This window comes from Chelonoidis abingdonii, chromosome 2 (assembly GCF_003597395.2).
Source record: "Chelonoidis abingdonii isolate Lonesome George chromosome 2, CheloAbing_2.0, whole genome shotgun sequence".
Taxonomy (NCBI): Eukaryota; Metazoa; Chordata; order Testudines; family Testudinidae; genus Chelonoidis; species Chelonoidis abingdonii.
Window position 1 is genome coordinate 4,742,197 of NC_133770.1, and position 16,003 is coordinate 4,758,199.

At 53.5% G+C, this 16,003-nt stretch overlaps 1 protein-coding gene across 1 annotated transcript in view; it reads left to right on the plus strand.

Moving 5' to 3' along the window:
- Positions 1-948: 948 nt before the first annotated feature.
- CSPG5 (chondroitin sulfate proteoglycan 5) overlaps positions 949-16,003 on the plus strand; it is a 39,923-nt gene continuing 24,868 nt past the window's right edge. The window contains exons 1-2 of the mRNA XM_032787300.2: positions 949-1,057; positions 2,542-4,207. Coding sequence (XP_032643191.1) covers positions 958-1,057; positions 2,542-4,207 — 1,766 coding nt within the window. The 5' untranslated portion in view covers positions 949-957. The remainder of the gene's footprint in view (positions 1,058-2,541; positions 4,208-16,003) is intronic.

Here is a 16,003-nt window from a genome sequence, read left to right on the forward strand (position 1 = left end):
CTACAGGTCTCATCTCTCCATACGTGCACATGTGGTAGATGTCTCAGTATCTCTGTCAGAGGTGTGCAGAGTCAGGGATTTTAAGGTCAGACGGGATCATTAGGATAATCTAGTCTGATCTCCTGCACCACACAGATCTCAGAATTTCACCAGTGATTCCTGCACCAAGCTCATAAACCTGCAGTGGAGCTACAGCACAAGTGTGAGAGCCCGTCTGTCTGTCTATCTATCCCCCTACACTCCCTCTATCTATCTCCATACACCCCTGCATGCATCCATCCACATGCACCCCCCCATCCATCCCTCTAATCTGGGTGCAGAGGCGCTGGAACAATTTCTATAATGGGGGTGCTGCTGAGAGCCATTGAACCCAAAGGTGACCCCTGTGAAGCCCCTTCCAGCCGGCACCCCCAGCTCTGTCTCCCGGGGCTCGCGCCCTTACCTTGTTCGCTGCCGGGGTCCGAGTCGCCCGCAGGCAGGGTCCCCGCCCTCTGCCCGCCGCTTTCCGCTCCGGCTCCCCGCTCCGCACCCGGTGGGGGGTCCCTGGTCCCCGCTGCCCACTCACACGCGGGCGGATAGAGTGACCCGGGCGCGGGGCTGGGGCAGCCGGAGCCTGGGTGGGGAGCGGGGCTGGGGCGGGCATTGATCGTGGGGGGCAGGGGCCGCGCTGGCCGCCCCCCCCCCCGCTCCTCTCTCCCCTCCCAGGGCAGCAGCAGCCCAGCCGGCGTCAGCAGTTACGTGCGGGCGCCCGGAGCCCAGGGCGGTGCAGCGGGCTGGGCTCCGCCAGTGCAGGCGGCGCTGGAGCCGGGCAAGGCGGGAGCCCGCGGCCGCCCCCACCACCGGGCCGGGCCATGCGGCTGCTGCGCGTCCGGGGCTGAGCCGGGCGCCGTCGGGGGGGAGGAGGAGAAGCGCCGAGCCGGGGGTGGGGCGCAGGGGGGTGATTTCGCCAATGCCACAATGGGCAGCGCTGCCGGTGCCGCCGGGGGTCCCTGCCGGAGACCTGCCCTGCTGCTGACCCTCGCCCTGATCCTCGCCGCCGGCCCGGGGGCTGCTCCGGGTAGGTACCCGCGGGGGGCGGGTCTGGGGGGTGCGTTTCATTCCCCGGGGATCCTTCCCCGTCCTCAGCCTCGCTCCGTGCAGGGATGCCGCACAGCCACGCCGAGCTGGGGCGGGGAGGGGGCCCTAGAAATGGAGCCCATACTGCAAACATCGATGTTTTGTATTGTAAAACGGGGGGCGGAGAATGGGTCCCCCCCCGGCCACGTTGTGGGGGGGAGAATGTGGGAGGTCCCCCCCAGCCATGATGCATGTGTGAGGGAAGGGGGACGAAGGTGGGGGGTCCCCCCTTTGGCCGTGGTGCATGTGTGACCTGTAGGATGTGGGGTGGAGGGGATGCGGTAGAGGGAAATTAGGGCTGTACTGGGACACATTTCCCCTCTTACCTTCCCCTCCACCCCCCAAAAAAGATTCAGGCCCCTGGTTTATTTTGGAAAGATTTTTTTTCTTTTTAAGCGCAGCAGGACACACATTTGGAGCCCCATCCCAGTGGAGCCATTTCCCCAGGGTGGTGGTGGAGCCTCCATCACCCACGACGGGATGGTTTTTCCCTAGCAGACGGGCTCCAGGAATGATTTGGGGGCAGTTCTCTGGCTGGCGCTATGTTGTGGGGGGCTAGATGATCGCAGCGGTCCCTTCTGGCTTGAGAATCTATGATACAGCCCATGTCTCCGTGACCCAGTGAATTCTGCTTCAGGGGCCTTCGGCCTTGGGAAATAAGTCCCTTCTGTTCCCTCCCTCCAGTGAAAACGGGGATAGGAACACGATTCTAATTGTGTATTTTTCAGTAGTAGCTGCATGAAAGGCGTGAATGGTCCCTATGATGACCACGGAATAGATAACAGCCAGGAGGGCAGAGATTAGACTGCTGCCTGCTTTCACCAGTCCTGCAAAGGTTCACATGCCGGGGTAACCCCCCAACATACACCCACTCCCCCAGTTCCTATTGGCTGCCTGTGCAGAGAGGGGATCTCCTCTTCAGCAGCGTTCTAGGGAGACAGGCAGGGATTTGGGTTAGACTAGGGGGAACACCCAGGCAGGAATGGAAAAATGAAGCCAGAGCGAGGAGGGGATGGAATTGGGAACAAATTTTCCCCTTTTATTCCCTGCAGCTGATGCTGCTTTACTACACTTGAAATGTGGGGGGGAAACCATGAATCAAAGAGAGAGAGCGTGTGTGTGAGTGGGGAGCGTAGAAGAGAGATTGAGCGCAGACGAGGGCTTAATTTAGCAAATGCAGACGCTATTTTTACCGGGGTGTCTGTTGTTATGAATACAATGATTTATTTCAAAATGCTGCCATGAACATTTGCCCCAGTGGGCAGGGGGTACCCTTTGGGCATGCAGAGGTGCTGGTTTTATTTGCAACGTACATGCAGAGCACAAACACACACACACACACAGAGCAGTTCCTCCTTATGATTTGCAGACCCAGCTTTAAAGCACTGCCTGACGCTCTTCTTTCCTGTGTAATTTACCCTCTAGCGTCCAGAAGGCACCCAGAGCACCAGAACACCACGGATGCCCTGGGGGCTGTCTGGGAGGCCCCTCCGTCACCCCCGGACGGTGAAAGGGAACAGGACCCCAAGAGCAGAGAGCTCCTGAGAAATGTCACTGGGGCAGGGGAAAATAGCGACACAGTGGCGCCCTCAGAGGCAGCCAGAGTGAAGGAATCCTGGAGAAAGACACCTGCTGATCTCCCAGGGCTGGCAGCAGAAGGCGTAGGCACAGCTGCTGCAGCTTCCGCCGACCAAGTCAGCCGCCTTCCTGGAGCAGGGATCTCTGTACGGTATTATCCTGGCGGGATTAGCGAGGAGAACAATGAATCATCGCTCTGTTTGGGATGCCCTAGGGGGGTTGACAGCCAGAGTGCCTGGCCCCCGAAGCCTTTGTTGGTTAAGGACAATGAGGTGGCCATGGAAGCCTCTTCAGCCGTGACGAGTGTGGCTTGGCCTGTGAATGGAGAGGCCATTGCTATGGCATTAAGTGACACAAAGGGAGCGGCGGAGAGCACTGCCCTTGTCCCCGAGAGCCAGGAGGAGGCTGGGAGCGGAGACCAGCCTGCCAGAGCCTCTCCGGGCGATGTGTGGAACCCGGGAGCTTTCGTGGAGCTCACGGTCACCCCTCCTGCCTACCGGGTCCCCATGGAGATGGCGGGCACAGTCAGCTCATCAGTAGGACCCGGCCTCAGCTCTGACTCACCCGAGATGTTCCTGCTGCTGGAGGCCTTCAGGGAAGTGGTGCTGCAGCCCCCCACGCCAGATGGCCGTGCCCCTGAGCTGAGAACCCAGATGCAGAGCAGCACAGGGCTGGCACAGGACTCCGCCCAGAAAGAGGAGCCCCTGGAGCTGTGGCTGGCATCGTCCAGCAGCTCCCCGGCCCAGGGGGCTCTAGGCCACACTGATCTAACCTGGCTCAATACTGAAGTGTCCCCGGGGCCCCAGTTGGCCATCACGACCCCTGTCGATGCTCTCAAGACCCCCGAGCCTCCCTCAGCTCAGTCGGTCTCCGAGATCATCGACATCGACTACTACGACCTCTTTGGTGGGGAGAGCCAAGGCAGGGGTGGGGGCCTGGAGGATTTCCCTGCCAGGGGCCCTGGGGGAGCAGACTCCCCCAAGAGGAAACTGGATGACAAGATGACGTCCTGGGCCATTCACGAGCTCTATGATGACTTCACGCCCTTCGACGAATCCGACTTCTACCCCACCACCTCCTTCTACACGGACGGGGATGAGGATGGTGAAGATGATGAGCTGGATGAGGAGGAAGAGGAGGAGGACGGGGGTGGTGGGCTGGCCAGGGACCTGGATGAAGAGAACAACTCCAAGCTGCCTACCCCGCTCACGCCCAAGATCCAGACCACAGTGCACCAGGCTGAGCCCAGCAGCCGCCGCCACGTCATCCCCCCACTGCAGACCTTCATCATCTCTGGGGGTGACGCCACCTCCAGACCTCGCCCAGCAGAGACCAGCAAGGATCTGAGCCAGTCGGCCGTGGCGGCGGGACCCGGGGGCGAGAACGGGACCGAGTGCAGGAGTGGCTACGTCAGGCATAACAACTCCTGCAAGTCCGTGTGTGACATCTTCCCCAGCTACTGCCACAACGGGGGCCAGTGCTACCTCGTGGAGGGCCTGGGTGCTTTCTGCAGGTAAGCACCAACACCTGGGCTGTGAGGAGGTGCCTGAGCCGGGCCCGAAAGGGACTAGTGTGGCAGGAGGTCCGAAACTTGCCATGCAACGATATTCTCTGGGGAGAGTCTCCCATCCAAACCGCGTCCCCCAAATGCCTCCCAGAATCAGGCTGTGCAGCGGCAGGTCGTACAGGCAGGTTATGATCGGGGAAGGGTGCGGGGTTTAACAGGCCAAGCTCAGGGGAGAATGGAAGCGTTTTCAGCTGAGATTTGAATGGAGGCAGGAAGAGGCTGTTCCAGTGTGCAGAGGAGAAGAGATTAGTGTCTCCAGTTCTCTAGATTTTGGGCCAAAATGCATGACACAGTTCGAGACATCCTGGACCAAACTGGGAGGCTGCATGGGCAGTATTCGCCCTACTATATCTCAAGTATTCAGAGCTCTGGTTTGTTAAATTATAGCGAGTGTTTTCCCTTGAAGCAAGCTCCCGTCGATTGCCATCGCCCTCCTGCGGTCTCAGAGAGGTAGATTGTGTTGGGTGGCTTGAGCCGGTTGATCAAAAGTTGAGAGAGGGAAGAGGCCCCAGCAAAAATGAGGCCTGCTTGTGACCAGCATGGCACCCTCCGGTTAATATTCTCTCTGAGGAACGTAGAGACCATGGCACAGAGAGGCAGGTGGCATTTGATGGGAGAAAATATATGAAAGGTTTTAATTGCTGTTATTATCTGAGCATGCTTGAGTCTGCTTCTGCTCCCTACTTAAGCTAGCCATTAATAGCCTGCCTGATCATCTCCCAGTCTCACAACCCCCCTGCGAGAAAGGTCACAGAGTGGTTAAGTGACTTGTCCAAGGGAACACTGGAAATCTGTGTCAGAGCAGGGAATGGAACGCCAGTTTCTCAAGTCCTAGACTAGGGTCCTAACCACTGGGTCATCCTTCCCCTTAGCCACTCTCGTGTAAATCTGGAGTAACTCCATTTTGAGATCTGAACCCCACTGCCTGCATATATTGATATGTTCCCATTGTGATGGAAGTTTTGACCCTTGGATGCTTTAGTGTGGAGATTGGGGCAGAGGGGGGCAAAGAGAAGGGAGATGCAATCACTGAGATGAGAGAAGGGGAGGGCAGGGGTGTGGATGACCTCTGAGGTACAGCCGTCAGGGGGAGGGACGAGGGGGGACCTGCTGGAACGAAGTTGCAGATAACACCAGACAGTTTTGTAGACATGAGAGGTTATTTCATTTCCAGAGAGTTTTAGCATTTGATTTGTTCTTCCTGAACGCACCGTGCCTCCCTCCTCGTGTGTGTAATGCAGTGAAGCGCTGGATACTGCCTTGTGCATGGTCTTGGATGCACTGGGAGCTGCCATTACAGCCCGCCCCAGGGCCGGTGCAACCATTTAGGTGACCTAGGCAGTTGCCTAGGGTGCTAGGATTTGGGGGGCGCCATGTTCTTCGGCAGCGACCGCGGTAGCCAGATCTTTGGCCGCCCCAGTCGCCATCGGCATTTAGGCAGAGGGAGATGGGGCAGGGGAGCGAGGGGAGGGCCGCCTGCAGCAAGTAAGGGGGGGCAGCATGCAGGGGAACTCACCGCCCCAGCTCACCCCTGCCCCGCCTTCTCCCCAAGCACACCGTGGCTGCTTCACTTCTCCCGCCTCTCAGGTTTGCGGCGCCTAAGCTGATTGGTGCCGCAAGCCTGGGAGGCGGGCGAAGTGAAGCAGCGACGGCGTGCTCGGGGTGGAGATGGAGCCGGGGGGAGTGCCTCAGGATGGGGGGTGGGGAGCTGCTGCGGGAGGGGAGTGCCTCAGGGCGAAGGAGGGAGCTGCCTCGGGGGAGGGAGGAGCGCCTCAGAGTGGGAGTGTGGGGGGGAGCGCAAGGTGGAAGTTTCTCCTAAGGCGCGAAACATCCTTGCACTGGCCCTGGGACCCCCCACCCCCTCAGGACAGGAGCTCGCATGGTTCTGCTCCCAGCGGGACGGGAGCTCAGATGACAGAACAGCCCAGTGCAAGTGCTCTTGGGTTACATTTCTGTTGGGCTCTGCATGGAGCGGGTTGTCCAGGGGGGTCCATGGGTGGGCAGAGTCATGCGTTAGCAGGGCTGCTGTCCCAGGTCACTGGTGCTGTCAGATAGGGGCTTCCTTTGAGGGAAGTTTCGGGTATCTTCTCTTCTCTTTCTTATTCCGTGTTCAGCACCGTAGCTTCTGAGTTCTTTCCAGTGGGGCAATAAGCGACATGACCAACCTCTGTCCTGTGCAGTTTGCTCTCTCTCATCCTCTCTCGCAGCAGAGAATTGTGTGTTTTGGCAGGGTGGTGTTCACACTGCTCTGTGTTTATATAGAGAAGGACTGGTCGGAGCAGGGTGACTGGCTGCCTGCCTCGCTGGGGTGAGGTTTGTGGTGGCCCTTAGTTGGTTCCACATGCTCTGCCCAGCCCTGGTGCGAGCTCTGTCTCTCACACAGATGATCTGTGGCCGTTTGGTTCCTGAGGAGCAGAGCTGTCGACCGTGGCCCGAAATCCCAGCGCTTTAGTCTCTTTTCGATATGCTGGGCCCAGGCCAGGTTGCTCTTTGAAGATAAGGACCAAGACCTGGATCTAGGCTCGAGGTTGTGGGGAGCCAGCGTGGTGTGTGGAGGACAGGTTCATAGAACCGTCCATTCCAAGGCCAAAAGGGACCACTGCGATCATAGAGTCTGACCTCCTGTATGCTGCTGACCAGCGAACTACCCCCGCATAGTTCCTAGAGCAGATCTTTAGAAAGCCCTCCAGGCTTGAGTTAAAAACTGGTTCCACTTCCCTGCTATGTCAGGTTGTCTTTTTAGCCAACACTTCGTCCTCTGTTGTGGGCTTGTGGCTTTTTGAGCATCCAGTAAAGCGTTCTCAAACTGTTCCCAATTATCATTCACATTTTGCTGATTACGTTCTTCCTCCCAGCTGATGTGGCTCATGATTGTTTTCGGTGTTGTGACATTGGCCCTTTTGAAGCCCCAGGTGTGTATATGTCACTGGTTTGGACTTTATTCTGTTTGCGCGTTAAAAAAGTGATCAAGAAGTGATCATTTTTACGTAAGCCACCATGAATTTTTAGTTCTGTGATCAGTTCCTCTTTATCTGTCAAGATGAGGTCTAATATTGAATTGCCCTGTGTCTTTCGGTGGGGGTGGGGGCGTGATAGAGCCTCCAAGCCACAAGATTGGAGTTACCCAGGACCCATGAGGGGCAGAGCCACATCCCAACCTCATGAACAGTATCACAGCCTGCTGCACCGCCCCGCCTGCTCTTTACCCCCCTGGGCATTTTGCTCATGGCCAGGCCGATTTCTGCCTTCAGAAGCGGGTTAGTTACAGCAGCTACCATGGGGCTGCCACAGCAGCAGGTGCTTAGTGGCTGTTGCTGAGCGCAGGGAAAATTGGGTGTCTGTCCAGGCTTAGGGAATACCCAGAAGGAATTTGTATTGTGCCAGGTAAACCCTATGGGTCTGTCTGTCCGTCCATCTGTCCAGCCCCTCCCACTCTGTCGTTTTTGTATTAGCACCGATCACTGTGTGATCTGAGCACCACAGATCTAGGGCAAATGCGAATGAAGCTGTCAGTAATAATGCTTAATAGCACTAATTTAACTCCCTCTATCTCTATCTCTTTCACGTTTCCCTCCCTTTCTGTCTCTTGCCCTCTGCCTTTCGTCTCTCCCCCTTCCCCCGTCTCAGTGCCTCTCTTTCAAGCTCTGATTTGAAGGGGATCAGCTACTATCTGCAGTCAGCAGCAGTACAACAATTGGTGTTTTCCCAGGCACGCCCATTGCCGATGTTCTGTGGCACCTTGGCTGGAGGGAATTTCTTTTCCCTTCCCTGCTTGGCTCCTGGGGTTCTGGAGTCACTGACCATGATCCCTGTGGGCAGGAATCTCCCTGGGTCTCTCCGGGTAAACCACTGGAGCTCCGCCAGCCTGTGCTTGGTGGGGCTGGCCTGTGAGCGGTGGTGCCGGAGGCTGTTCGGGGTGGTACACTACCTGCAGACAGCTCCTGGCTTCTCAGGTCAGGGTGTGTGGCTACTCTGGGTCCCCTCGCTTCCAATAATCACACGACTCCCTCTTCTCCTGACCCCATGGCTGCTGATATCCACCCAGCTCTGCTAGCCGGCTCCAGGGGGCTCCTTCTCCCCATTCCCCACCCTATCTTTGCTTCTCCATGGCCTCTGCAGTCCCATCATGCCGGGGAGCTGCAGTGTCTGGCAGGGGAATGGGACAGAAGAAGGCCCCTCTCCCCCGTCAGGCTGCATCAGCTGGAAGGAGCAGCAATGGAAGGAGACGCCTGCTGGCCACTGGACTTTTCCGCTCTTCTCGTGCTCCCCGCTCAGGCCCATTGACAGCGCTTGCTCGGGAACTGAGCTGATCTCCGAGTGAGGTCGGGAAGGAGCTGGTGAATGCCAAGCCCCAGAGCTCCTCTGCTCCCTTTGCTGCTCCCACAGAAGCCCTCTGGGAGTGTGGATCCTGGCCCAGCCCCCTGTGACTGGGGCAGCCAGTTCTATTGCTGCCTGGGTGCCCTTAGTAATCGAGAGGGCAGGCTAGGTCCTGAGTGCTGGCAGGGCAAGGATGGCGAGGGGGAAGGATTTCCCCATCCCTCCCTGCCCCCACAGCGCTGCCTGGGCTTAGCGGGGCAGGAATTAGGTCAGTCCCGCTCTGCTGAGATGAGCACTGCGATGCTCCCATGTCTCTAATCGGCACTGGCAGATTGTGCTGCAGGAAAGCCAGGGCTGGCCGTTGATGGGCCACTCCCATATTCCCTGTGTGCACAGGAGGAGGCCATGCATGTAATATATGCCGTGTATCCCTTGTGCACAGGGGGAGGCCATGTGTGTAATGCAGGGGGCGGCAACCTTTGAGTAGTGGGGTGCCAAGGCTTCATTTAGTTACTGTAATTTAAGGTTTTGTGTGCCAGTAATACGTTTTACATCTACAGGGGCCGGCAGACAGAACCCCAGACTGGCAGTGGGCTGAGCGGGGCCGGTGGCAGGGACCCCGGCTGGCAGGGCCCAGCGGATGGAATCCCAGACCAGCACTGGGGGCGACAGATGGAACCCCAGACCGGAGGCGTGTTGAGCCGCTCAGCCCGCTGCCGTCTGGGGTTCCATCCGCCGGCTCCTGCCAGCCGGGGTCCTGGCCGCCAGCCCCGCTCAGCCCGCTGCGGTTTGGGGTTCCATCCGCCGGCTCCTGCCAGCCAGGGTCCTGGCCCCCAGCCCCACTCAGCCCGCTGCCGGCCCGGGGTTCTGTCCATCCAGGCTGGCAGTGGACTGAGTGGGGCCAGTGTCCGGGACCCTAGCTGGCAGCAGAGTGCCACTACAAATCAGCTCACGTGCCGGCTTTAGCACGCGTGCTGCAGGTTGTTGACCCCTGGTGTAATGTATGCCATGTATTCCGTGTGCACAGGGGATGTGTAATGTATGCCATGTACAAAGCCACATATGTAACATACGACATATGTCCCATGTGCTAAGGGGGAGGCCATGAGTGTAACGTTCAGTATGTACCCCATGTGCACTAGGGAAGGCCACATGTACAAATGACATGTTCCCCATGTGCACTGGGAGGAGGACACGTGTGTAAATGTACAGTGTGTACCTGGTGCACATGGGGAGGACAAGCGTGCTTTGTGTGACACACACAATGTACATGTGCCCTGTGTGCAGATGTGAGAGGCCCCATTGTATATGAACTTAGAGACAAAGAGAATGGAGTGTTATCTGGTGAATGTGAGTGGACTCCCGGGTAGAGGTAGAGTGACCAGACGTCCCAATAAAATCTGGACCTTCCCAATATTTAGGTGGTTGTCCCATGTCCTGACCAATCTTTGGTCGGGACGCAATTTGTCCCGATAGTTCGCTCCACCGGCAGCACTGGAGTGTTTTAAGGAAATGCTCAGGGAGGTGAGACAGGCTACAAAACCGAAATCTCAGTAATAATGGGCTGACGAGCTGGGTCACTGCCTGACTGGACATGCAGCCTGTGCCTTAGGGATTTGTGATTTATCAGGGGTGGGCCTCGGGCAGAGGTCAGGCATGCCCTCATCCAGCACAGCGCTCTCCGAAGCAGACGGATGGCCTAGTGGATTGGATGCCAGACGGGGCCTCAGGAGCTAGGGTTCAATTCCTGATTCAGCCAGAGACTCCCTGTGTGACCTTGGCCAAGTGACTTCCTCCGCCCTGGGCCTTAGCTCCCTGTGAAGTGGGGATGATGCTCCCCTCCCTCCTGGGGGGCAGTGAGGAGAAACTCCACTAACGAGCATGAGGGTCTCGGTTGCTACCAACAAGGGCCAGATGAGGACCTGGACAGATAGCACGATGTGCCTGGGGAGTGGCAGGGGCACCCCTGCCGGGGAAAGCTTCCCCCAGCACTAGATCAGAGGCGAGTCCGATTGGTCCCCATGTGACTGAGCTGGAGGAGGTTTTCCACAGTGTGACCTGGGGTGTACAAGCATGGGGCACAGCAGAGCTGATCTCCCAACAGCCCCAGGGAGATGTTTGACTTGTGTGGGGAGACATGTAATGCGGGAGGATGTTGCCTGGGCTCCAGCCACAGGCTGTGCCCGCAGCATAGCCCAGCCCTTTCTGTGGCAACCCTGGCTCAGCAACTCATTTTTTCCGCCCAGGCTAGTGTCATGTTATAACTGCAGGTCGAAGCAACTCCTGCTACTTCAAACTCCAAAGCCACTGCCTTGTGTTCCCAAACCTGGCTGTTTACTTATATAATTGCCATCAATGTTCCCAGCATCAGTGCGATAATTCATAGAAAAGCTGCACCACGTGAAACACAGTGGTGAGGCCAATAATAGAACACACCTGATCTTGTAGCCTGCGAGAGCACGCGGGGGGTTATTACAGTAGAGGAACGAAAGGGCCTCCAGACCGATCCTGACATCAGCACATGGCTCAGCCATGCTCTGTAAGGTTTATTGAAGAAACAAGGCACCAAATCTCAGACAAGCTCCCTTGTCCGCTGTATGATCGTTAGAATCCAGCGTGGGAAACAGCCTCTGGGTCCTATGTACTGACTCCAAAACTAACGCAGAAAACCCTTCAACTACTCTGAGCCCAAACTGTTCTCCAAATTGGTGGGACACACTCTAAATGCAAAGGCCAGAAATTCCTTTTCTGCACAGCGCAAGCACTGGCGCCCTCTGCAGAGTTGTGCGTGTACATGCCAGAGCACATGGCGGGCCCCACAGGCTTAAGTGGAAAATGAGCAGGATGAACCCCGGGGCCTGTGCAAAGGGGTTTGTTTCGCCTAAGCAGAGGAGCCAAACTGCTTCCAGTTCCAGGTGAGAGCGAAGGGGAGAAACCGAGTGACCAAGGCCAGACTCCATCGGGGATGGAGAGCGGCTGCAGATTCATAGCGGAACCGACCTGGAGGGTCATGTACCGGAACAGCTTCTCTCATCTAGAACGATGCTCTAGGATCCTACGGGCCTGGTCCCAGCCACGGCAGCTTGCAGGGAGGGTCACACAGAGCTTAGGACTATAAATGTAGGCTCCTATAGAATGTCATCATTACCAGGGGTCTTCCCTGTTGTGATCAAAAAGTGGGTGTGTATGCGCATGCCGGGGTGGTAATTTGTTTAGGAGCATAGGACTAGACGGGATCTCCTGGGTCTCTGAGTCCAGTCATTTGCTTTCACAGGACACCTAGTCAGAAGATCCCGTTCATGAGTGTATCCATTTCAATAGTCCCACCAGTTCACACGCAGATGACTGGATTCGGACTTAGTCTATGAGTAGCCCCGTTGAAGTCAATGGGACTTAAGAACATAAAAGCAGCCATCCTGGGTCAGACCAAAAGTCCATCTAGTCTTCTGACAGTGGCCAGTGCCAGCTGCTTCAAAGGGAATGAACAGACCAGGGCAATTATCGAGGGATCCCTCCCTTGTCACCTGCTCCTGGCTTCTGGCAGTCAGAGGTTTAGGGGCACCCAGTGCATGGGGTTCCATCCCTGACCATCTTGTCTAATAGCCATTGATGGACCCGTCCTCCATGAATTTATCTAGTTCTTTTTGGAACCTTGTTATACTTTGGCCTTCACAACATGCCCTGGTAACGTGTTCCACAGGGCGACTGTGCCTTGTGTGAAGAAATACTTCCTTTTGTTTGTTTTAAAGCTGCTGCCTATTAGTTTCATTGGGTGATCCCTGGTTCTGGTGTTATGTGAAGGGTTAAATCACATTTGCTTAGTCACTTTCTTCACAACATTCATGATTTTATGGATCTCTGTCACATTCCCCCTTAGTTGTCCCTTTTCTTACGGTGAACAGTCCCAGTCTGTTTAATCTCTCTTCACATGGAAGCTGTTCCATACCCCTAATAATTTCTGTTGCCCTTCTCTGTCCTTTGTCCAGTTCTAATATGGTCTTTTTTGAGATAGGGCGACCTGAACTGCACACAGTATTCAAGATGTGGGCGTACCATGAATTTATATAGGGGCATTACATTTTCTGTCTTATTATCTCTCTCTTTCTTAATGGTTCCCAACATTCTGTTCACTTTTTTGACTACCGCAGCACACTGAGCAGATGTTTTCAGAGAACTATCCACAATGACTTCAAGATCTCTTTGTTGAATGGTAACAGCTAATTTAGACCCCATCATTTTGTATATATAGTTAGGATTTTATTTTCCAATGTGCATCACTTTGCATTTATCAACATTGAATTTCATCTGCCATTTTCTTGCCAAATCACCCAGTTTTGTGAGATTCCTTTGTAATTCTTTGCAGTCAGCTTTGGACTTAACTGTCTTGAGTAATTTTGTATCCTCTGCAAATTTTGCCACCTCACTGTTTATCCCTTTTTCCAGATCATTTATGAATATGTTGAAAAGCCCTGGTCCCAGCACAGACCCCTGGAGGGTACCACTATTTGCCTCTCTCCGTTTATAACTGACCATTTATTCCTGCCCTTTGTTTCCTATATTTTAACCAGTTATTTATTCATAAGAGGACCTTCCCTCTTTCCCCATGACTCCTTACTTTGCTTAAGAGCCTTTGATGAGGGGCCTTGTCAAAGACTTTCTAAAGGTCAAGTACACTATATCCACTGGATCCCCCTTGTCCACGGGTTTGTTTGACCCCCTCCAAAAATTCCAATAGATTGGTGAGGCATGATTTCCCTTTATGAAAACAATGTTGACTCTTCCTCAACGTATTGTGTTCATCTATGTGTCTGATACTAGTTTCAGTCAATTTGTCTGGTATTGAAGTTAGGCTTATCAGCCTGTAATTGTCAGGATCGCCTCTGGAGCTTGTTTTAAAATGGCGTCACATTAGCAATAGGGCATACCATAGTTAATAGTTCTGCAATTTCATAGCTGAGTTCCTTCAGAACCCTTGAGTGAATACCATCTGGTCCTGGTGACTTAATTTATCAATTTGTTCCAAAATTTCCTCAATTGACACCTCAGTCTGGGACAGTCCTCAGATTTGTCACTTAAATAGAATGGCTCAGGTGAGGGAATCTCCCTCACATCCTCTGCAGTGAAGTCAGATGCAAAGAATTCATTTTGCTTCTCTACAGCTAGTGGGCTTGTCTTCCTTGAGTGCTCCTTTAGCCCCTTGAGTGTCCAGGGGCCCCACTGATCGTTTGGCAGCTTCCTGCTTCTGGTATACTTAGTTTTTTGGGGGTTTTTTTTGGCAGTTAGTTTTTGTGTCTTTTGCTAGTTACTCTTCAATTTTTTTTAAATTTTTTTTTTGCCCTGCCAAATTGTTCTTTTCCATTTGACTTGCCAGAGTTTGTGCTCTTTTCTATTTTCCTCACTAGGATTTGACATCCAGTTTTTGAAGGATGTCTTTTGGTCTCTAACCATCTCTTTTTCTCTGTCGTTTAGCCATCGTGGCATTTTTTTGTCCTCCTATTTTTTTTTTAATTTTGGCACACATTTCGTTTGAGCCTCTATTATGGTGTTTCAAAAACGTTTCCATGCAGCTTGCAGGCATTTCACTCTTGTGACTGTTCCTTTTAATTTTCCTTTAACTAGTGTCTCATTTTTGTGCAGTTCTCCTTTTTGAAGTTAAATGCTACTGTGGCGGGTTTCTCTGGCATTTTCCCCAAATAAGGGGAATTTAATTAAGGATGATTTAACATATAAGGATGTTACATGTAATTACATTATGGTCACTGTTACTGAGTGGTTCAGTTATCATCACCCCTTGGATCAGATGCTATGCGCCTCTTAGGACTAAATCAAGAATTGGCTCTCCCCTTGTGAGTCCCAGGACTAGCTCCAAGAAGCCGTCATTAATGGTGTCTAGAAATTTTATCTCTGCATCCTGTCCTGAGGTGACATGTACCCAGTCAACATAAGAACAGTTGAAATCCCCCATTATTATTGAGATTTCTGTTTTTGTAGCCTGTCTTACCTCCCTGAGCATTTCCTAATCGCCATCACCATCCTAATCAGGTTGAATAATATTCAGGTTGAATATTCCTGCTGCTATATTCTTATTATTCAAGCATGGAACTTCTTTCCATAGAGATTCTATGGTACAGTTTGATTCAGTTAAGATTTTTACTATATTTTACTCTATTCTTTCTTTAACACATAGTGCCACAGTTCCTACAGATTGTGTACCCTGGAATTACCATGTCCCATTGATTATCATTCCACCAAGTTTCTGTGATGCCTGTTATATCAATAACCTCATTTAATGCCAGGCACTCTAGTTTGCCCATTTTAGTATTTAGTCTTCTACAAGCACTTATAAAGTGTATCAATATTTTGTGGGCTGCCTGCCTGTGATGTAATTGAAAAGGACTCTCTTTCGCTGACTGTTTCTCTTCAGCTGCTACCTGCACTTTATCAACTTCCATCCTCTTCTCTTTACTATGATACAGGGAATCCCCGTTAATAGATCCTCCCCTAAGGGATGTCTTGGTCCGAACCGTGTGCTCCTAGGCACCTGTTGGCTTTTCCCCAGCCCTTAGTTTAAAAATTCCTTTGTGACCTTTTTAATTTTACATGTGAGCAGTCTGGTGCCATTTAGGTGGAGTCCACTTTCCTTATACAGTCTCCTCCTTTCCCAAAAGGTTCCCCTGCTCCTAATAAACCTAACTCCCTCTGCCGAACACCGTCGCCTCATGTACGCATTGAGACCTGCAGTTCTGCCTGTCTAACTGGCCCGGTGTGTGGAACTGGAAGCATTTCAGAGAATTCTACCATGGAGGTCCTGGACTTTACTCTCTTACCTAGCAGCCTAAATTTGGCCTCCAGGACCTCTCTCCAATGTAATCGGTACCTACATGTACCACAACCATTGGCTGCTCCCCTTCACTGCAAATAAATCTATCTAGATGTCTTAAGAGGTCCGCATCCTTCACACCCCTCAGGCAATTCACCACGCGGTTCTCCCGCTCATCACAAACTCAACTCTCTCTATTTCTAATAATCAAATTCCCCCTTACTGTTACCTGTCTATTCCTAGTAACTGGGGTCCCCTCCCCCACAGGGGAATCCTCAGTGTGAGAGGACACCATGACTTCAGCTGGAAGGAGAGTTCCAACTATGGGATCATTTCTCTCCGCTCCAGGTTGATGTTCTCCTTCCCCAGGACTTTCATCCTCCTCAGCAGCACAGAGGCTGTCGGGCAGGGGGGAACCACTCTGCTGTGCCCTGGAAAGTCTCCTCTGTTTACTTCTCTGTCTCCCTTAGTGACTCCAGTTCAGCTGCTCTGGGCTCAAGAACCTGTCCTCAGACTCAGGCCACGTCTACACTACGGGATAAAATCGAATTTGCTAAAATCGGTTTTATAAAACTGATATTATAATTTCGATTTCATGTGGCCAC